The sequence below is a fragment of the Micropterus dolomieu genome, linkage group LG06 (genome assembly GCF_021292245.1).
Source record: "Micropterus dolomieu isolate WLL.071019.BEF.003 ecotype Adirondacks linkage group LG06, ASM2129224v1, whole genome shotgun sequence".
Classification (NCBI taxonomy): Eukaryota; Metazoa; Chordata; class Actinopteri; order Centrarchiformes; family Centrarchidae; genus Micropterus; species Micropterus dolomieu.
The window spans coordinates 21378054-21399983 of NC_060155.1; the positions used below are offsets into that span (position 1 = coordinate 21378054).

The 21930-nt window shown below is 40.8% G+C and overlaps 3 protein-coding genes across 6 annotated transcripts in view; all 3 read left to right on the forward strand.

Moving 5' to 3' along the window:
* Positions 1 to 2688, forward strand: part of LOC123972493 (discoidin domain-containing receptor 2-like) — a 9952-nt gene extending 7264 nt beyond the window's left edge. Inside the window, exons 12-16 of the mRNA XM_046052012.1 lie at positions 1040 to 1167; positions 1291 to 1509; positions 1618 to 1846; positions 1967 to 2116; positions 2276 to 2688. Of these exons, the coding sequence (XP_045907968.1) occupies positions 1040 to 1167; positions 1291 to 1509; positions 1618 to 1846; positions 1967 to 2116; positions 2276 to 2410 (861 nt within the window). The 3' untranslated portion in view covers positions 2411 to 2688. The remainder of the gene's footprint in view (positions 1 to 1039; positions 1168 to 1290; positions 1510 to 1617; positions 1847 to 1966; positions 2117 to 2275) is intronic.
* Positions 2689 to 3224: 536 nt separating this feature from the next.
* LOC123972169 (3-keto-steroid reductase/17-beta-hydroxysteroid dehydrogenase 7-like) lies at positions 3225 to 8739 on the forward strand. The gene is made up of 9 exons (XM_046051466.1): positions 3225 to 3361; positions 4465 to 4668; positions 4797 to 4889; positions 5044 to 5158; positions 6091 to 6285; positions 7074 to 7178; positions 7290 to 7346; positions 7443 to 7541; positions 7753 to 8739. The coding sequence occupies exons 1-9, from the start codon at positions 3327 to 3329 to the stop codon at positions 7885 to 7887; spliced, it is 1038 nt and encodes a 345-aa protein (XP_045907422.1). The 5' UTR covers positions 3225 to 3326; the 3' UTR covers positions 7888 to 8739.
* A 2362-nt stretch (positions 8740 to 11101) lies between these two features.
* LOC123972168 (plasminogen activator inhibitor 1 RNA-binding protein-like) lies at positions 11102 to 21492 on the forward strand. Of its 4 annotated transcripts, none has more exons than XM_046051463.1 (9): positions 11102 to 11525; positions 12295 to 12475; positions 12739 to 12882; positions 13296 to 13367; positions 13602 to 13676; positions 14013 to 14199; positions 17251 to 17316; positions 18285 to 18470; positions 19769 to 21492. In XM_046051463.1, the coding sequence occupies exons 1-9, from the start codon at positions 11270 to 11272 to the stop codon at positions 19826 to 19828; spliced, it is 1227 nt and encodes a 408-aa protein (XP_045907419.1). In that variant the 5' UTR covers positions 11102 to 11269; the 3' UTR covers positions 19829 to 21492. The 4 variants fall into 4 exon arrangements, with proteins under 4 accessions (XP_045907419.1, XP_045907418.1, XP_045907421.1 ...); XM_046051462.1 differs by having other exon boundaries at positions 11119 to 11525; positions 18282 to 18470; XM_046051465.1 differs by having other exon boundaries at positions 11124 to 11525; positions 14022 to 14199.
* Positions 21493 to 21930: the final 438 nt, after the last annotated feature.

The following is a 21930-nucleotide window of genomic DNA, read 5'->3' on the forward strand; positions in this document are numbered from 1 at the left end:
GGGGGGGGGGGGGGGGGGGGGGGGGGTTAATAGAAGCTCTAACTAAAATTACCACTTTATCAGTAAAATAAGATACAAACAATTGACAATCATCAACACAATGTAAGGCTGGATTTATCAGCAGATCCATAGTCCAAGTGTTGATGTGTAGAAATTAGTTCAGAAAAATAGAGTGTCCTAGCATCCTTAACCATGTTATTGTAGTTTAAAATAAATCCTTCATAATGAGGTAATAGACTTGGAGATTGGATTTTTTCCATCTGCTTTCTGCTTTTCTGCATTCCCTTTTACAGCTGCAAATGTTGTCGTTTATTCAGGGCTGCTTTCTTGCTGTAGACTTAGGCCTAACCTTGAGAGGTGCAATAATGTTTAATGAGGACAAGCAAATCTGATTGACCTGGTCAGCCAGGTTGTTGGTGTGGGAATCAGACAGGTGTTGGCTTTGACTCTGAAACAATATCCAAAACTTTGAAACGCTTTGTTCATTAAGGATGTGAGAACACGAGGAGCTTGATGAGACAGTTTGCGTAAATGGTGATTCACAGTTACAAAATATACATTTGTGGTTGGATACTGTCATATCCAGTAATTCCAGGATATGCTAACACCCAGGGTAAAAACCAAGTCCAATGTAGGACCACAGTTATGTGTTTGCCCACACACATGTTGTAAAAAGTTAAAATAATTAATAATAATTTAAAAAATCAATTGCGTGAACATTGGTTTGGTCAACAAGAAGTTCTGCTACAATTCCTCCAAGCAGTTTTGGGGGCCGATAAATGATAGCAAATATGATTGATTGCAGGCCACCAAGTTTAAAAGTGAGAACTTCAAAGCAGGCAAATTTATCACACCATACATGATGATAGATGTAATGATAGATATTGCTGTGTGGTAAAAGCATGACTGTGAAATGCAGTGGCTATACAGTGCATGCAGTGCAAAAAGACACAACTTAGTGGTATTAAACACAGCAAAACAGATGGTTTCTAAGTGGTGCCAAGTGGATAATGAACTGAAAAAGTGCTTTCTGAAAAAGGTGCACTTGTGTGAGGCCGAGGGCATGCAGGACTTTTTGGATGAGGATTTGTCTATAGAGGGAAACAATGAGTCACCTCTGCTGGTTGCTGTGAAAACACTGCGGGAAGACGCCAACAAGAATGCAAGGTGAAAGCAATTGTAACGTTGTTTTGTTAAAGAAATATACATTTGTCTCCAGCTGGCGGTTGTTATTCATCCAGTCGTCAATCAAGCGGTAAATTACAATTGTTTGTCCCCGCTGTGCTGCAGGAACGACTTCCTGAAAGAGATCCGAATCATGTCTCGTCTGAGGGATCCCAACATTGTCCGTCTGCTGGCGGTGTGTGTGGACACAGACCCACTGTGTATGATCACTGAGTACATGGAAAATGGAGACCTGAACCAGTTCCTCTGCAATCTCAGACTGAAAGAAGCTGCTGATGAAGACAAGACAGAACAGGTGCAAAAAGAGGGGAAGAGCATGGTCAGGTAGGCACATATCTTCATAGCAGATTAAATTGTAATTACTGAATAAGAACACTATACTGTACTTATGACTTATCATTCTTTGTGGTCTCCTCTGCTCCTTGGCCACAGTAAACTAATTGGCATGGCTGTGCAGATTGCATCCGGTATGAAGTATTTGTCCTCTCTCAACTTTGTCCACCGTGATCTGGCGACCCGCAACTGCCTGGTCGGTAAGAACTACACCATAAAGATCGCTGATTTTGGCATGAGTCGGAATCTGTATAGGGGAGACTACTACAGAATCCAGGGCCGGGCTGTGCTGCCCATTCGCTGGATGTCCTGGGAGAGCATCCTACTGGTGAGTGCTGTGCGGAGCTGAGGGCATGTGTGATGTTTGCCAATTAAAACACAAGTACCCTGTTTAGTCCAGCTGTGTTTTTAAGTCTTGCATTTGGATTTGAGTCATCTGTTCTCTCAGGGTAAATTCACCATGGCCAGTGATGTGTGGGCATTCGGTGTGACTCTGTGGGAGATTCTGACTCTGTGTAAGGAACAGCCTTACTCCCAGCTCTCTGATGAGCAGGTCATTGAAAACACAGGCGAGTTCTTCAGGGACCAGAGCAAGCAGGTGAGCATCACACAGGCTTAGGCTACAATCAGTTTGTGCTCATTTGTCCTCTATCTTTAGCTCAAAGTGTCAAACTTGCTTTCATGTTTTCAAATAAAAATACTACTCACAGCCCCTTCAACATTAATCCTACATTAATATTTTGTCTCATGTTCCCAGGTGTACCTGCCAAAGCCACCCTGTTGTCCTGAAAGAGTCTACAACGATCTCATGCTGAGCTGCTGGAGGAGGAACGCCAAGCAGAGGCCGAGCTTTCAGGATATACACGCTCAGCTGTTGGAGAGCCTGCCGTAGCAGATGGAACAGATGATTTCCCTCTGCCATGCACTTTTGTTCCCATTTATTTAGAATTCATTTGGAGTCAGAAACAGCCTATTAAATGTTTTCCATTTGCTTGTCAAGATGGTGCTGTAAATAACAAGATACAAGCAGAGGGTATACACTTGAACAGAGCCTTATATTTTAGATATCATGCAACGTAGCACTATTCACACGGTGTATTCACACCTCTGTGTATTTATTCATGTCTTTGTATTTCCTATGCTGTCTATTTATAGAGTACTCAACAGTAATTATAGGTTTTGAAACAGAATTGTGGAATTATTTTTTTTTTCATTTCTTTTCCATGCATACATCTTCTATTGCACATTTATGTCAATACAGCTATGTGACCTTTTAGGATGTTTATATATTTTTCATTTTACATTTTATGATGAAGAGATCACATGACTGTTGTCTGGATGAGAGGTGTTTTTTTTTTTACTCTGCAGCAGTTCACTGACATGTTTTATAAACATGCTTCTGTCCCTTTGCAGAAATAAATTACCTGTAGCCTATATTGTTTAATAGTTACACTTTTTTAATAGCTGTCAAACCAAAGATATACATGTAAATAAAGAATAAAATGAACATTCACAACTGTTTGTCATTTTCTTTACGGATTAGAGTTGTAAAATACGCACACAAATATCCTCAGCTACACTTTCAATGCCTGCGCTCTTTCATCGTTTTGGGCCTCTTCGCCTCCCGTAGTGGCAGCTGATTGGCCAGCTGTTTGCTGACATCCAATCACACCACGTATCCGCCCGTGTGTATAGGCTGCTGTTTTCTCACCGATATGGGACGATGGGCTGTACGTCCCCGGTAAAGTTGAATTCATAACTGATTTGAGACTTTGTTCTGGTCCCGTTTTTCATCCCTCCGTACACACATGGAGAAAGTTGTCGTTGTAACCGGCGCGAACAGGTGAGTCCGTAGAAACGGTGTTTTAACTATGAATAGTCACTAGGTGTTGTTACAAAGTGATACCTCTCACTTACATTAGCTGTACACACTGAAAATGTGTGTCAGTGTGTTAACTTGGCTGCAGAAACACTGGCTTCACGGAGGGAGAGTGTCGCTCCCGTAGAGAGATTAACTGCGTCTGTGATAAACTGGCTGTAATGCTTCCAAGCTGTAACGTCAGTAAATTATGTTTACCATTTGAATTTTCTTTTCCCCTAATGTTCTTGCATGTGCATCAGACATATACACACAATCAGAAAATAACAGGTCCACATATTAGCTTCTGGCTGATATATTGGTATTGGTGTATTTCAATTTATAAGTAATGACAACAGAGTAGATAGTTATTTTAGAAAGTATCACTTAACGTGCCGTTACATGTTTTTTCCACCAGAGAGCAGTGACAAGTTTATTTTTCAACTGTAAAATGTCTTGCTCAGTAGGTAGCATTGTAACAGTGTTGTAAAAAATTGAAGGATCCCAATTAAAACAGTAATTGTCAAAAAAAAAACGATTAATGAAACTTTCAAATAATGGCTACTGGCCTGCTGACTTCAGCTATTCTAAATATTCCTTTAAATGTCAGTGCTTTGTAGTTTAAAACAAATAGTGTTCCTTTTTTTCAGGATGTATCAGCCATGTAAAACCCAAGTGTTTGAGTTTTCCCTTTATTGCAAATGTTACAAACAAGAATAAACACAAGGTAGGAAACAATGGAAGATTACCATCAACAGTAAGAGAAACAGAAAATACAACTATCTTCCAAAAATACTTAACAAAAAAAATCCTATGAATAATGACTCAGCACCTACACATTTTACATTTAACACACTAGTCTGTGATATTAGACCAAAATGATGTGACTTACACAGAGTAATATAGGTTCTCATTATCCACTTGCATTCTCAATAACTAATGTTTCCAATCTGCCTTTATTATTTCTTATCCAATTGTTACTCCAAGATCTTCGTTTATGTTTTAAAGTGCATGTACGTTAATCTGTGTGATCACACAGTTCCTTAGGGGAGTCTCTTTACATGCTTGTGTTTATCTGTCACATTTAGCGGCATTGGCCTGGCCCTGTGTGACAGGCTGCTTACTGAAGACAGCCAGCTTCGGCTGTGTCTGGCCTGCAGAAACATGCAGCGGGCCGAGTCTGCCCGCTCCGTCCTCCTGACCTCCCACACGGATGCCCATGTAGACTTACTGCAGCTCGATGTGGGCTCTGTGCCTTCAGTGCTCGCTGCTGCTCAGGAGGTCAAGGCCAGGTACTGATAACAATATACAGCGTCATCATAACATTGATGATACACTGTTTTTACAGCTCTGTGTTCTCTTCACTCTGTGGTTTCTACCATTAACTATGAATGTGGAACTGATTTGTGCTTTTCCACAGGTACAGCAGAATTGACTGTCTGTATCTAAATGCAGGAATTATGCCCAATCCACAAGTGGATGTCAAAGCTTTTTTCAGGGGTCTGTTCTCCAGGTAAAACTACAAACTACACCAGTTCCCAACTTGTTTTGCTTGGCTTTGATTTGTGTCTTTATATTGTTTCATTCATATTGGCTTAATGCCTGATGGCTGTATACCAGTACAACTTGTCCATGCTATTATGAAATAGTGTGCCTTCTCACTACAGGAATGTCATCAACATGTTTGCGACGGCAGAGGGTATCTTAACTCAACAGGACCGCCTCAACTCAGATGGTCTGCAGGAGGTTTTTGCCACCAACCTCTTCGGCCATTTTCTCCTGGTACACCACACACATATGATATCTAGAAGATGATAACAAATCCCTCAGTTTGATATTGTATATATAGTCCTCAGTATTACATGTTGTTGCATACTACAACATAGTGTAGAAGGATATGCATGTGGTATGGCTGCAGATGCATGTATTTAGTACATATGCTTCTGCATCTAAACAGATTTGTTCAAAATAAACCTGTTAGGGATGGATTAAACCTCTCTGTATAAGTTATAAATTATAAAAGAAAGAATTATTATGATATAGTATATTTTATGGAAAAAAAACATCTCAGAAACTGAGATGTCTGTTTTTGTCTGAGGCAGAGAATTGATTACCTTTATTATTCAATACGGTGATGACACCTAATAACAACTAGAGCCATTAAAGCGATAGCTACCTCTGTAGAAACATAATGGCTCAAAAAAAGGCTGACAAATTTCCTATCTTTAGGTTTATATTGCCATATCATATCTTAAAAACAATCAAAATATTTGAGTTAATTTACTTTAAATATTTTATAAATAGTTTTATATGAACACTTTCGCCCACCCTTTCCGTTGTTATTTGAAGCAGAAAGTTAACTATGTGATTGCTAAACACTATGGTGTATATGTGACACAGTTACAAGTTTTGCAATGATAGTTTTTTATTGAATAAATATATTCTTGCTAACAGTAGAATATTGTAGCACTTCAAACTGAGAAACAACCCTTTATTTTTCACAAAACAGGATATAGAACATAAAGAGGCAGCTGTTATGATCTATAATATCTTACAAAGCTTAATTAGATGGGCAACTTCATGAGGCAGTGTAGATTAAATGTTTTGTCACATCTGTGAGATTGTGTCGCAATCCCCTTCATCATTACCCATGTGTTTCACCTGTGACAGTTCTCTGTCATGTGAACCTGATGTCCTTGTCTCTGTGGATCTAGATCAGGGAGCTGGAGCCTCTGCTGTGTCCCGCAGGTCACACGTCCAGGATAGTGTGGACCTCCTCCAGTAACGCCCGCCGCTCTGCCTTCAGTATCGAGGACATGCAGCACAAAAATGGGACGGAGCCCTACAGCTCCTCCAAGTACGCATCAGACCTGCTCAGCCTGGCGCTCAACAGACACAAGAACAGCCAGGTTTGTCTGGCCCTCAGTCTGCAGATAACTCGCACAGTAGCGACTTTATTTTCTTTCAATGACGTCTGTTCACACTCCAAAATTCTTTGCAGAATCTCACAAGGTCATGGGAGGGGAGAGCAGTAAGCAGTCTCATGAGGGTTTGTCAAATGAAGGGTGTAGGGTAATTCCAAACCAGTTAGTGGGGAGTGCAAGTGTGAAAAAATAGTTGTATGTTGTGCTCATAAAATGTATTCCACATTTTTCATTTTCACTGTGGTTTCATGTTGGGTTTGGACAAGATCAGCATATTTAACAGGTAAAATCAAAAAGGAAAATATATATTTCATATCATATATTTAGTTATCATTTAATCATTAGCCTATATGATAATACATGTATGTATAATGCTGTATTCAGCCTGCATACAATCCCATCTGTGACCAATTTACACTGCGTAAAAAAGCTCACACCACTCCTGCAGTATTATCAACTTCTCTACTGTCCATCTGTATGCTCATTCTGTAAAAAGAAGAAAAAAAACCTTAAGAATTAAGATCACGTCTAATTATTTGAAAGTAACAGATGCTGACATCAAGAGTAACTTATTATATACAGATACAGTTTAAGAACCATACGATATGGAAAGAAAAAGAGAAAAAAATCAGCACCGCTTTATATATTGCAAAATGTGTCCCCCTTGTAATGATAATTGCTAGAAAACTACATTTATTTGAGGATAGGTTGAAAAACATCTCATACATCCTTTATACACTGGTTCTCAAACCTTTTCCTTCTCTCTGTGACAGGGGCTCTTCTCCTCTGTAATATGTCCCGGACTGGTGATGACTAATCTGACCTATGGTATCCTCCCCTCCTTCTTCTGGACTCTCATCATGCCCATCATGTGGCTGGTGAGGGTAGATTGATTATTTATTCCACTCGTCTCTGTTAAACATTGGATTGGAAGTTGCATATAAACTGTCTCAAGTTATTGTGACATGTTTCCTGTTTGTACTGAACAGATTAGGATCTTCACCAACACATTCACACTTACACCACACAACGGAGCAGAGGCACTGGTATGTTGTGAACCTGTTGTATTGTCTGTATGGAAATATCACATCTCTATGATGAATGCGCTATAAACATGAAGTCCCTGCTCTGGCTTTTCACAGCATTGGGTGTTTCTTCAAAAGCCAGAATCTCTGGACCCAAGAGCAAAGTATCACAGTTTAACATCAGGCCTTGGAACAAACTACACTCAGCCTCGACAGGTGAGCAACCAGAGACCAAGTCTGTTCTACGTGAACCTCAGATTACCTGAATTTTAGTAGCGCAGAAATTAAAATATCCATAAGAGAAACTAGGACCAATTAAGATTTATTTTATACACTAAACTGAATTGTGATTGATGTGCTGCTTAAGATGCTTTATTTACAAGTAATGAATTCACATTTTCTGTGTTTACTTTGTATTGTTTTTCAGATGGACATTGATGAAGGAATGTCTGAGGTCCTCTATTCAAAACTTCTCGAACTTGAGAAAGTAGTCAGAAGGAAACTGAGTGAGAGAAATGCTGACAAGGAAGCTCATGGACAGTGTGTCAGTGAGATAGAGTAGACGTGAGTCTTTTAAACAGGAAGATTTTACTCTCAGGAAATGGACCATGTGCAGTTTGTGAAACGAGAAGGCTTTATTCAGGCTGCAGGCAAATCAGATCTTTTTGCAAGAGTTATTTGCAAGTGATCTGATTGGATTTGTGTGTTCACATGCTGATAGTTGTCACCAACCTATCTGCACGGGCAGTCTGAAAAAGGCCTAACGGAGCTCTTCTTTTTTTCATTCTTGCCAGTTGTACCATTGAATCTTGTGTCTTTGAGTTAGTGTGCCTTTTTCATATATGAATACATTCATATTAGAAATGAAAGGCTGGTCATCCACAAACCTTCCCAAAGATTTATTGGGACGATAATCATGTTCATTGCTACATTTTTGCAATATTAAATCTCAACCTTTCTAATCTTCTTTTATACAGTCTATGATCTCAATTACCTTTTTTTGGTTTGTTTTTTTACATTTTTATAAAACAATAATGTCATCAAGTGAATGCAAGATCAGTAACCAGCTGGAGTCTCATCCGTTGCTTCATCCTTGTAATGTACACCACTGCCTGCCTGTGTGTCTTCACCTGATAGCTGTATCATGTATCTTCTACAACAGGCTTATTACCTACTTACTAACTTTCCGCTCACTGAGTACAAACACAACTGTCAGCTGTCTTCTACCACAAATTGTACATTTCGATGCAATAGCGGAAATGAGTGGCCTTTTTCAATAAAGTAAAAAACTGCTGAGGTCTTAAATAAACCAAACAAATTGTATGAATAAATCAGCAAATTCACAAGGGTGATGTCTGAGACAGTATAGTGTAATTCACTGATTTCCTCTCAATAAAGAGTAACATTGAACTGCTTCAAGGCAATATCCTCCACAGAGAGGTTTACTTACTAAACTGGACAGTTGAATTGGTTTTTCAGTCTGTTTTTTAATTATTTTTACAAAAGGGATTTCACATGAAAGTTAACTTAAGTCTGTATATCTGCCTGCTTCCACATATTATCTAAGTCTCTGCTCTTGTGGGAATGCCTCACTGCAGCAAATGTAAAAACAAGCTTGAACAGAGAGTCAAACAAACAGATTAGCCCCGAATTAGATTTCCATCTTTCTGCACAGAGGTTTTGTAACACTTACAATAAACTTTTTCTGTCGTGCCGCCCTTCACAGGCCAAAAATAGTTCAAGCACCCACCAAATGTAAACAAATTAAATTCTTATCAATATTTTATTTCCCAACATAAGTCTTGTTCATTCAACATCATCCAGTCCATATTCCCCCCTTGTCATCTATGCCCCCCTGCAGTGGCTCTATGCCCTCACCCAGCTTGAGAACCACTGCATTACACTTACATGTGAGTGAGTGTGCAGGCTTACAGCCATAACTTTTCTTCATTTTCATTACTGTATACTTTCATTTGGTTTGCATATGTGCATGTTTCATTTCAGTTTTGTGTGATTATGGCTCTCCTCTTTAAATAATGCATCAGTCTCTTTATCTGAACATTAAAAGAGCATTATAGGCCTTTAATTGATTTGAATTATATAAACCTTTTAAAGCCACCTCACCCAGTCCTTTGTCTCTATTAAAGATAGTCAATTAGACACTTTTTATCCTGTATTAGTCTAAATTACATTTATCTCAGTTTCTCTTTCAGTAAAAAGACAGTCTGCATACCATAAGGAAATACCTTATGGTTTTGAAGACTCCTCGACAATTACAGACATAATGCAAAAAATAATAACAAATTAATAATACATTTGTGCCAAACTGAATACATTTGTGTTCTGTCTTGTGCTCATTTACTGGAGAGAGAAAAAATTGACTCCAAAACTGTGGTTTATCTCCATAAATTCTTTATTATTAGTCCTTTATGTTCAAGGAACACATCTTTGTACTCACCAGTGTAAATATAATGACACAATATCTAAATTATCCTTATTGTCTAAGAATCCCTTTTTAAAGCCAATTAACTGAACCTTAAGCAGAGTCAGGCTCTGCTTAAGGTTCATAGGGTTTCATTCGTGACAGGCAGCCTGAATGGATCTTTAACCAGTGTGACAGCTTTCTTTTCTCAGTGCTCTGTAGAGCTGCCTTTACAGAGGATAGACTTGTCAGATGTGACCACCAGCTGTTATTCAGCATGCCCCTGCTGGCCCCAAACACACCATTTGATGCTTTTTATAAACAGATAAATCCCACTTAATCTTCTAATATGCGTGTCTGTTGCATCAGCATAAAGCAGTGGTCGGCAATAGGCGGCCCGTGGGCCAGAACCAGCCCGTCGGCAATAATATCTGGCCCATGGCCAGATTGCTTTGATAGCAAATAATAAATAAATTGCTGGCGCTGATCTCAGTCATGACAGCAACAGTTACTCACATAATCACTTCCTCTTAAGTGATTTTGCCTCTAAAATAAAAGCGCAAGAACGTCTTTTACAATGCTTTATGTCGAGTTTATTAAGAGCTTTTACTTTGAAAAGTTCGGAAGGACATTCGAAAGAGTCTGTCTTGCTTGACACACCTCTAAAAAAGCCGTCAGTAAACGATTGGATTCTCCTGTATTTTCTCAGGGAAATGAAAATAAGTGTCCACAGGTTTAAGAATGCGGATCAAACGCCGGAACGCGCACACACTAGAACACATGCTTTATGTGAGCATGTGCAAATGTGTCCTTTTATTCACTTTGTTTAACAAGGGAGAAAAAAAAATATCCGCAATAAGATGGAATCAATCTGACAACCAACCTATCAGGAGTCCCCCACAGTACCGACTGAGCTAAACGTACACATGACTTTGTTCTGGCCTGTCACATAACGGCTTGAAAAAAATTTGGCCCGATGCCAGACTTATTTGCCGACTTACACAAGGTGACACTGAGTTTTTCCTAGCAATAATAATTTAACGTCGATGTAGATCTAACGAAATACAGATAATGGTGTTTGATTTTTGAATTATATCAATACTTCTGTGGCCAAAACAATGGAATATGTATTTAATAGTAACATGCATGCATATTTTTCTCCCATTATCTTACTACAGTTGTGCTTTTGTGTTTTTGCAAAGAGAACCTGATGTTCTGCAGCCACATAGGTCGCCTCTCTAATGTGAGACTATTGAAAGCTTCCCTTGCACGTGACGTCCTCTCAGAAATTAAAACCCGGATTATTCTAAAAGAGGACATGAAAGCACATCGTTACATAATGTAAATAAAAACATTGTAGCCACACAGCGCCCAGATTGGTGCACGCTGCACGATGTCCCGGATGGTGCTCGCACCGGAAGAGAAGGGGCAGCTCTCCCAGCCATCTTGTGGCAGCATCCAGCGAATTGTTCGCATCAAGCCTCGTAGAATCGGAGGTGAATCCCGCTGAAGGGGCGCCATCATGCCCGGACACCTGCAAGAAGGTTTCGGCTGCGTCGTAACCAACCGGTTCGACCAGTTATTGGACGATGAGTCCGACCCGTTCGAGATCCTGAAAGCTGCGGAAAACAAAAAGAAGGAAGGGGCCGCTGCTGGGTCCACCAAGACCGCGGCTCAAGCCGCCAAGCAGCCGAAGAAGGAGTCACAGAAGGACAGAAAGAACCCGCTGCTGGACAAGAAGGAGGAGTCACAGGCTCCGGTCCCCCTAAAGAAAGAAGGTAAATATTTTCACGTGCTTTCTCGCTTACGTGCAGTGCATGTTTCTTTTCATCTTTTCATCTTTTCATCAACTGTCATGTGCAGCTCCTGCTAGCTACGTTAGCTGCTGCTGGTGTGAGCACGGCGTGAGGTCAGCCTCTCAGACTGAGATGCTGCCAAGGAGAGACGTCTGTGTCCGTAAATGGGAAGCTCAGGTGTATCCACCTGCAGAGTCGTTTGCACACTGGCCAGCCTGTGTCGCAGAAATGTTTTCCTCTAGCATCCGACAGGAAGGTGTAGTGTTGCGTTACAGTGTGGAGGATGCTTTATACACGGTCAACGCAGCTCTGTCAGCAGCTGCAGGCTTTGCAAAGCAAATGCGCAAGATTTTCACATGCGTGCTGAGAGAACTAGACAGTCGGCTCTTTGTGTGGATTGATGATATCTCTCCGGAGCCAATACTTTTTTGAAGCGTTTTCAGTCATCTAAAATTGAGTTGACAAACAGCAGCACAGAGTTAATGAAAAGGGCGGCCCACAGTTACCCAGTGCTGTTGATAGAGGCGGTAGTACTGTAAGTGCAACATGCTGTTAAAGCTGGTGAGGGGAGAGGAGGCCACATCAGGACCTTAAATAGTTACATTGCATGACAGCAGGTTCCTGCATGTCAGTGGTTTAACAACAAGTGTTGTCTAAGGGCCACAAACTACTACATCAAGATATGATTACAACAGAAATTACTGTCTTCTGGAGGTTTGACTCCCTTTGCGTATGCTCTTGTGATTTTCAGGTATCAGGCGGGTGGGCCGAAGACCAGACCAGCAGGGCCAGCCAGGTTCCCAGCATCAGGGTGGGCAGGGTGAAGGGCGACCCGGGGACAAGAGGCCGGACCGGAGACCTCCCCGCGAGCGCCGCTTTGAGAAGCCCGCCGAGGACAAGCCTGAGGGAGTTGGCGAGTTCTCTGCAGACAAGTGAGTAGCTGTGATGAAGTACGAAGAGCATATTTAAAAATGGTGATAAGCTCGGGCCTTAACATTATTGTTGTGGGTGTATGCATGTCAATGTCTCAGCAACAGCCATCTGTAAATCTGTTTTTGAAACTGGGCTGCTCTCTTTGACATTTATGGTAAAACCACTGACATTTAGAGAAGATATTCACTTTTAACTTGAGCATGTAAAATGCTGATCAAGGTCTAGAAATGTTTTAAATGCACTCTCTGTCTGTGTCCAACAGGCCTTCTGGAGACAGGCCCCCGAGAGGGCGTGGTGGCAGCCGGGGTGGGCGCGGTGGTGGAAGAGGACGGGGCATGGGCCGGGGAGACGGCTTTGACTCCCGTGGGAAACGAGACTTTGACAGACACAGCGGCAACGACAAATCGTGAGTCAGTCCTGAACTGAGATCTTAGCAGACAAGTGAATCCATAAATAGAAATGACTGCGTACCAAAGCATCCCATTCTTGAATCTGTGTTATTTATTATTTTATCTTGAGCTGCCAAGACCAGGTGGCAATGTGAACATTTGTGTTAATTTGACCTACTGGCAGTTAAACTCTTCAGTTATCCTTACTGTTGAACAACAGTCAGACCTAAATGGCATCTCAAAGTATTTCTTAATGACGCCTCAGATTAGGATCAGCTGTACTGCACCGCCAAGTTATGTACACTAAGCTTCTTTTGGCTCCAGACTTGAGGTCAAGGGTTGCTGTTGGTTTCAAAATTACTGTTCATTGTTGGCTGTGAGTATTTTTAAACCGTCTGTGTGTGTGTGTGTTGTCCTTTGTTTTTTCCAGCAATCAGAAAATTGAGGAGAAGCGCAGTGGCAGTGGCTCCAACAACTGGGGCAATGTGAAGGATGAAACGAGGTGAGTGTTCAAGAGCAGACACATGGCCTGTTAATCAGAGCGTTACTGTCTGCAGGATAGAGATGCAAATCTTTTAGTATTAAAAGAAGTAAGTGCACCTGTTTTAATTAAACATTTTACGTATTGGTGGTTACTCATTAGGTGAAATAAATGCAAGCTTGGAAAGTTACCCCTAAGAGAGAGTTTCAGCTGGAGGCGGTGAATCAGTATTGACAAGGTGTCTGTTGTTCCCAGTGAGGCTGAACAGACTGCTGCTCCTGAGACGACCCCAGAGGGGGAGGAAAATGCACCTGCCAGCTCTGAGAACAAGTGAGTATCCATTTCCTGCCAGATGTTCAGGTTTTCAGGCGAGGTGAATGTTCTTTAAAGGAATCTTGTCTGTTTAACGACTCCAGAAAACATAGTTTGAAGCATCAGAGCTGTATGTCATCACACTGGTTGTTGCCCCGTGTCACAAACAGTATCTCTGCATGTGCATTTTCGTCACAAAGCTTCAGTGTAAATGGGATCAACATTGTCGCTGACCTTTTGGCCTCAGGATTAGGGAGTATGTATAGAGCTAAGAGGATTGGCAGTTTGAGGTTCAATGTCCTACATTGGGGGGGGTGTGTGTGTGTGTGTGTGTGTGTGTGTGTGCGCGCGCTGGCTTTCCAGGGAGAATGAGGTTGAAGAAGTTAAAAACGAAGGCCCCAAAGAGATGACCCTGGACGAGTGGAAGGCCATGCAGGACAAGGAGCGCACCAAGGTGGAGTTCAACATCCGTAAGCCCAACGAGGGAGCCGACAGCCAGTGGAAGAAAGGATACGTGCTGCACAAGTCCAAGAGTGAAGATGTGAGTATGGTGATCTGTTATCTTTTTGGAGAACAAAGCTTTTCCCGGCTGCAGATCAGCCGTTAAGTTTAAATGCTTTTCACTTCACCCACTGCAGCCGTCTACACCAGCACTGTACAGGCTCATGTTTCGTTCCGTCACACATACGTTACGGAGACCTGAAGCGTTCGTTTAGTCTTCACGTTTTGTTTGTTTTGTTTTTTTACCGTTATACCTTGATTTATATATATATATATATATATATATTAGTTTAACCCGGCAAAAAGGGGGAGAGAGAGAGAGAGAGAGAGAGAGAGAGAATTGCTTTTTTACATGATTCAACATTTCCCTCTCACACACACATGAAAACACACTCAGCTGTCCACTACTTGCCCCAGATGTCTGCGATATTGCAACAAAGTTTAAGTTTCAATAGCCTGCTCAAAAGACAATTTCTCAAGGTGAGACGCAATTCCATCCTTTATGGTAGGTATAATATTAAAGTGTTATTACTTTACGCACTGCTTGCTGCCGGCACACATGAGCAAGCATTTTATAAGTTACCAAAGTCAATCTACAGACGCTGGACAGTTTGTAGTGGCTGCACAATAAACGGCAACATGCAAAAATAAATAGTTCTAATAATTCTAGCCTTTGATGTATGTTTCTTAACAACCGTCATAGCCCACCGGCAGCCAAATTGTAGTCAAATTGTAGCGTATCTGTTAGCCTACTTTCTTTTTGCCACACTTGGTAACTGTTTTATAAAAGCAATAGCTCACTTCAGGCCGTGATATACGCTTATTATATCACAGTTAAAGGGATACTATGCGATTCTGCAGAGAGTTTGTTGATAAACAAACTCATGAATGCGCATTGCCGTGGTAACCAGTCCTACTCTGCTGAAATATAGCAGAATCCACAGAGTCTGCTGTCGGAGAGCAAGTTAGCCTCAATAAGAGGGCATGTTTTAGCAGTACTGTAGAAGGTGTGTCAACAAGCCTGACAATATTTTAATATATATTGAAGCAAAATACTTTTCTAAGCCTAAATCCAAACGGAGTCTTGGTTATTTATCGGTGGGATTATCGAGAGAACCTTCAATAGTTAAAATTAGTGAACACACATCATCAAAACGAACAACATGTGTAAGGACACAAACGCAGCATCCAAAACACAACAGAATAAAAAAACTAGAGAGTTATTTGAAATAGTTTAACAAAAATACAGTGACTGATAAGAGCTGGGAAGCACAGGAGCAACTGTTTATCTCCAGGGCCGAAGTCAGTGCTAACTTTGGGGCTAACCTCTTCATTCTTTATTCAACAGTTATCAGCAATACAAAGGAGTTCCTCTTTAGTCCCGAGAAGCTGCGGTCTTTATTCACCGGCCACTGTAACTTCTACAAGCCTTACTGCTGACCCGTTTCCTTCTATTCACCGGGGCACTGTTCACACACGCGCTCCGTCTATTTCTCCTCTACCACACACATACTGACCGCTGCGGCTAAGCTAACAAAGCTAACCAGCTGGGATCATCACAAACATGACAACAGACAGACAAGACTGTAATACTGAACCTGTCATTTATGTGGAACAGCAAAGCTAACATTAACCTACTCACCTGTCCAGCAGAAACAGAGCAACCTCAGCACTGATTTTCATTCCTTTCTAATCTCTTAGATTTATCCAGCACTGAAACCCCTCACAGATGTTAACACAGGTTTTCCCCTCGCCTGGTCATATAACTTGTCTCACAATTCCTCAGACCTTTTCCTTTGTGGCTGTTTCTCAGTCATCTTCACAGCTAGAGTCCCGTAATAAGTCCAGCATGTTCGAACATACCGCTGTTTGTTTACATTCTGTCTCCGACTGCTTTGAGCGCGCCACCGCCCCCTTTGTTTGTGCTTAATTTACAGGCCCAGGGGCTGTGTAGGAAAACCGGATTTATTTCCGAGCACACGAAGAGAGCTTCCTACCCATGAGGAAATATTCGCAGAATTTAACAAAGTGTATTGGATAAGAATCGCAAAGTACCCCTTTAAGGGCGTTGTTCGGCCCGACGTGAAGCAGACAGCAGGAAATATACACTTCAACACGGAAGACTGTTTTTCTCTGTTTCCGTGGGAAGATTTGGTCTCAGTAAGGGAACCATTACACCCCTATGTGGTGTTGCAGACCATTGTCTTACAGCTTCCGTGTGTGAAGCTAGGCTGAGATCTGGTGATTGTGAAGGCCAGAGCATTTTATTCACATCATTTTCGAACTCACCAAACCAGTCAGTGAGCCCTGGTGCACAGAAGCATCTGCATTTGAAATGTTTTTCTTCCCTTTTATTCATGTTGTTCCTTTAATTTGTCCCCTGTCTGTAGAGTTGGCAAACATAAGAAATTTAAGCACAGAAAAAGGTTTGATTAAGGCTGCAACAAACAATTATTTCTATTATAGATATAGTCTGCTTTATTATTATTTTCTCCGCAAATGTTTTTGTAAAATTCCAAAAGAAATGGTCATCACAGTTCCTCAGAGACCAAGGTGACATCTTTAAAATGCCTTGTTTTTCCCAACATGAAGTCTAAATCCAATAATACCCCATGTTGCACTCATACAGAGCAGAGAAAAGTAGCAAATCCTCAAATTTAAGAAGCTGGAACCAGCAGATGTTTGACTGAAACAATCGATCTTTTATCAAAATAGTTATATTAGTTAGCAGATTAATTTTCTGTTGATTGAGTCATCGATAAATTAACCAGCTCTGGTTTTAATTGTGTATTTGGAGGTTGCTAATTCAGAAGCTTTCGAGTGTAACAGGACCAGTCTGGTCTCCACACGTGTGTTACTGCAGTACTGCAGACGATGGGCTGCTGCCTTTTCAAACATTGTTCCATAGCTGACCACCTGCCTTGCTGTTTTTGTTCTTTTTCATAATTGATGTGTTCAAATAGAAAATTCTCACACCTAGTATGGTGTCTTCTTTGTAGCGTGCTTGGTTTCGGATGCACATCCTTGTGTGCCTCGCCAGCTGATCTGACATTATATTAATGAAAAACCTTCTCCTGTCTTTAAATTTCAGAGGCCTGTTGGTGCTTTGATTGATGCCCCAGAGACGGAAGCAGACCCTCCAACTCTCTTCCATAAGGTGCCTGCAGCTCTCACACTGGTCTTTCATCCACACAGTCCATGAAAACATTCAGTGTTAATAATCTGTCTAAAACCACCTGTTACACACTAGAGGAAAATTGGGCTGATTTTGGGTCCCATTCGCCTGTCCGGACAATCATGTGTGCGTTCTCAATCTGAGGCTGGTCAGAATGGATTATTGGCCCAAATGATCCTGGAGTGTGAGAGGTTTACAGACATAATCTTAAGGTCACTGACCGGATCAGAGGCACTCTGATTTCGAATCATAAATGTCATACATGTTTGATATTTACGAAATATCAAAAACGTGCAACAGCCAATGAGAGGGAGCTGACCGGGATGTGTCACCAATGTCTTAAGCGAACTTATATTTGCTCGCTCTATAAAATTTATAAACCATGCTGATTCCCTCTCCTTAGCCATGCATTTATCTGTTCATCCACAGTTTATTCTCTTTTTTTTGTTTTTTTTTGTGCACACAGCCGACGACGACAGCCAGCCTCCATGCTTGTTAAGTTTGATCACGCGATTTTCTGTGAGATCCCAAGTCCTCGTAATCGCCACTCTGAAATCATTTAGTACAAACTCCCAAGTGTGTATGGGCCTGCGTTTTGATTGAATTGTCTGGTGTATGCATGCTTAAGGTTAAAATATAAATATTCGCTTAACTCTGACGTTATGTCTGTGGTATCGCACATTTTTAAAAATTGTTTAAGATTTGAAAATCCTCTAGTGTGCACCAGGCATGAGAAAATAGTGAGTGGTTTAATACCTTCAAATATTGAAAATGGTTTATTCATTTTTATTTTGGGTGGCTCCACAGGAAATGAAGAAAGTGTCGGAGCTAAGCAACACTAAAAGAAACACAAAGAACACGCATGTTCACTCACTTCATTACTGGTTTAAAAACAAACCTCTCCATACCGAGTTAACGTCTAACATACTTTCATCTGTTTTTATCAGCAGGCCAACGCTGACGAGTCCAGTGACCACCACTTCCGCAAACCAGCCAACGACATCACATCTCAGCTGGAGATCAACTTTGGAGATCTGGGCCGCCCCGGCCGCGGGCGCGGGGGAGCTCGTGGAGGCAGGGGAGGCCGCGGTGGCGGAGGCAGCAGGCCGGCACGCGGGGGAGGACGGTCCGAAAAGGTAACAATAAGAGCTGTCGTCGCTGCCAACAACAACAAAGGTTTAGTGTCCCTCACAAAAGATTTAGCTCACTGAACAGACTGTAAAACCACTGACTAGGAAAACGTGCTGTGGAAGGCCCTGAAATAACACATGATGCAGAGCTCACAGACAGAACTCATGTCAGTGGTGAGGTGGACTTGTTGTGTGAACTAGTGAAAAAGTCAAAATTCTTTGAAAAAGAGACAAAATTTAGCAGGTTTTTATCTAACGAAATATTCTGCTTAAATCCGTATTTGTCAGCCAAAAAAAAACATTTGCTCTCCCACTTGCCACACTCAAAGGCACACAGCTGTATTAAGGGGGCAGCATAAACAAAAAAAGTCTATTTTGGCTCAAGCAGTTTGTGAAAATTGTTACCTGGGTTAAAGCCCCTGTCCCTTGCACAATAAGTGAGTGTTGGTCACACTGAACTTCTGCACCCGACTTTTCAGATTTTGAGATTAGCCCGCTGCCTAAATTAATTTATGTTGATGAAGCTGTCGAGTTATATTCATTAAAGAAAGCCCTACAAAACTTTACTGTAAGTATGAATGAACAATATTAAACTGAAGCAATGAAATTTCATACTGATTTTCTTTCATCATTAATTATAACAAATATGAATCTTTTAATTGTGTGGTCTAGAAAACATAGTGAAGAATGCCTCTCACATTAATCTACAGCCCAAGTTGATTTCAGCTCTACTTAAATGAGATATTTACTGATTTTTAAATAATCATTTTGGACTGTATTTTATTTAGGCAAAGTTCTTTTTCTCCTTTTTTTTATGTTTTCACAACAAGAAATGAAAAGGCTGCTTTTTTTGGAAAACAGCATTCCAGAAAATAAGTAATTAGTAAGTAGTCAATAGTTATGTATATCAATGTAATATTGAAGTATTATCGGCATACATTTAAATGCAGGATCAGTACTAATATATAAAAATATTCACCAGCTAGTGGCTTACTTTGTCTTTCTGCCAGACGGTGAATTTTTGATTGAGATTTTTTACTAAAAACAACATTACGAGAGCTTTAAATGTGAACCAAAACATTAAAGATGCGGGCTGGAAAATCAAAACGAGCCAAAAGATGCTGAACTCTCCTCTGAGCTGAGGGGAAGTGTAGATTGACTCAGAATCATATGGGGCTCATGACCATTAAGTGTCAGCTTTATATATCGAGAGAGAGAGAGATAAAAAAGAGCAAGATCTTTATACCAGCTTTAATTGAAGCATTCTTACCCTTGTACTGGTTTTTGTGTCTTTGTTCCCCCAGGCTAGTGGAGTGTCAGTTCCCAACGTGGATGATCCTGAGGCTTTCCCAGCTCTGGCCTAAATGCTCCTTTTCCACCACCAGCCCACCCATCAGCCCTTCCGGGCCCCTCCTCTACGAGGCTTGCATGCGTACCACATCTTCGAGTATATAAGAAAACAGAGAAGAAGAGAAAAAAAAAAAAGATTTTAAATGACAAAAAAAGACTGTCATCCCTATACCACTCACACCACCAGAGGACTAAAATTTTACCTGTTTTAAAGGACAACATAAGACAAAAAAAAGGCGGGAAAAGGACCTCTTGTTACACTGAAGTTTTGTATTTAGGAACATGAAAGCAGGGATGTTTTCATACTTTTATTTTTCTTTTTTTCAGAGATTATGCATACTTCATTGATATATATATTTTTTTTGTGCTGCTTGGATTTCTGCATTTCTGCGATTAGGTTGAAGTGTGTGTGTATGTCTTTCCCCTGAAGCTTTTGCGCGGTTTTCCTCATGACTTCAGCTCAGTATTATGGGGTCATCTTAGAAAAGGCGTTCTAATGGAGTTTTTCTTCCTTGTAATACACACTGATGTGGTAGCACTACACTACATAGGAAACTTGTTGTAGATGTCTGAAGTATGGCTTAATATGCATTTTAAAGTGTAATTACTCTGATCCTGAGAACCCATCCCTTTGCGAGGCACAAATTGAGGATGGGGAACCAGGCAAAGTGACTTCTTACTAAAGCTTGGTATTTTTCTGCTTGTTGTGCAGTGAAAGTAAATGCCTCTATTCCTTTTTTTTGATAGCTTGCCTTTTTTTTGGTGGACCAGTGGTTAGTAATGCTTTGTATCCCCTGATCCAGATGTGCTACCTGTGTTTTCAGGGTGTCCCAGGGCCCAATGTATATCTTTAGGCTGGTCCTCATAGGTCATACAGACTGTACTACTTGTAACTTGAGGACCACTAAGCAAATATTGTATTTTTTTTTTTCTTAAGGGTGTATGTGGGAGTGTGTGTGCAGCAAAATGTGAGGTTGAATGTGTGAATTTGACAGCTAGTTACTTAGAATTTAAGTATTCATCTGCTATGAACTTGCCATTCTTGAACACACACTGCAAGTTTTTGTGTCTTTTGAGAAGTGATTGTTGAAATCTAGGTGAGTATGATAGACAGACCATGGACATATCTTTGCTCATAGAGTTACCTGTAATGTCTTTCAGATCTCAAAGCACTTGGTTTTATCAGCACCAGTCCTCTGAAGATTGTTTTGCCCCTTCTGTAAATCATATTTGCTGTTTTTGTTAATTTTTATTGTCAGTGCAGCAGCACCAATGCATAATTTGTCTGAAAGAAATGTCTGCTGTCATTGTGGAACAATCATGAGCTACAGAATGTAATGTAAGCTAATTGTGCTTTCAGCCACCTGTGTCAGCATTTCCAGTGAGTATTTTCTTTTAATGAAGTGGGTATATTTCACATTGGGGAAGGGTGGGGTGTGGGGTTTATGAACACATGGACTGAATTTAAAGCTTCACATGCTGTGCTCGGACTTTCTGGTGATGCACTGATACAGATGGCTGGAGCAGTTTCTTGTAGGACTGTTGAGCCACATGACGGTGAAACTTTCTCTGCAAACATCCCTGTTCTAATAAATTGCTTTAGAGGTGTTACATGTATTCTGCCAGTGGCTGTTGGGTTGTTTAAAATCAAAACTGTGATTTTAAAGTTGTAAACAAATGTGCTGTGGACTCTTCTTTGCATGTAGCATTATGAAGCTGTGGTGCAGAAGGGTTTGATTTGCACTTAGTTGCCAGTTTATTAGGTACAACTAGCTAAAACTAGTCCCTGCAATAAATCCTACCTTTCACAAAGGCAGTAGTTTGAGGTACCTTTTCAATTGAATCGATAAGTGTTTCTTATATTTAGGCAAATTTAGATAAAACTGGCTGGATAGAATTAATTTAACTCAGAAGCATCAAAAACTATATTTTCCATAATAACCATTTAATTGAGTCTGCGACTTGAGAGTTCAAACAAACATCTAGCTAGCTGTACCTAATAAAGTAGCAACTGTGAATATTAAACCAACTGACACGAGGGTAGTTAAATTCGTTTAAGTTTTTTCGCTTGTATTGTGTATTTCCTGCAAATGTAACTTTGCATTTTTGGCTACAG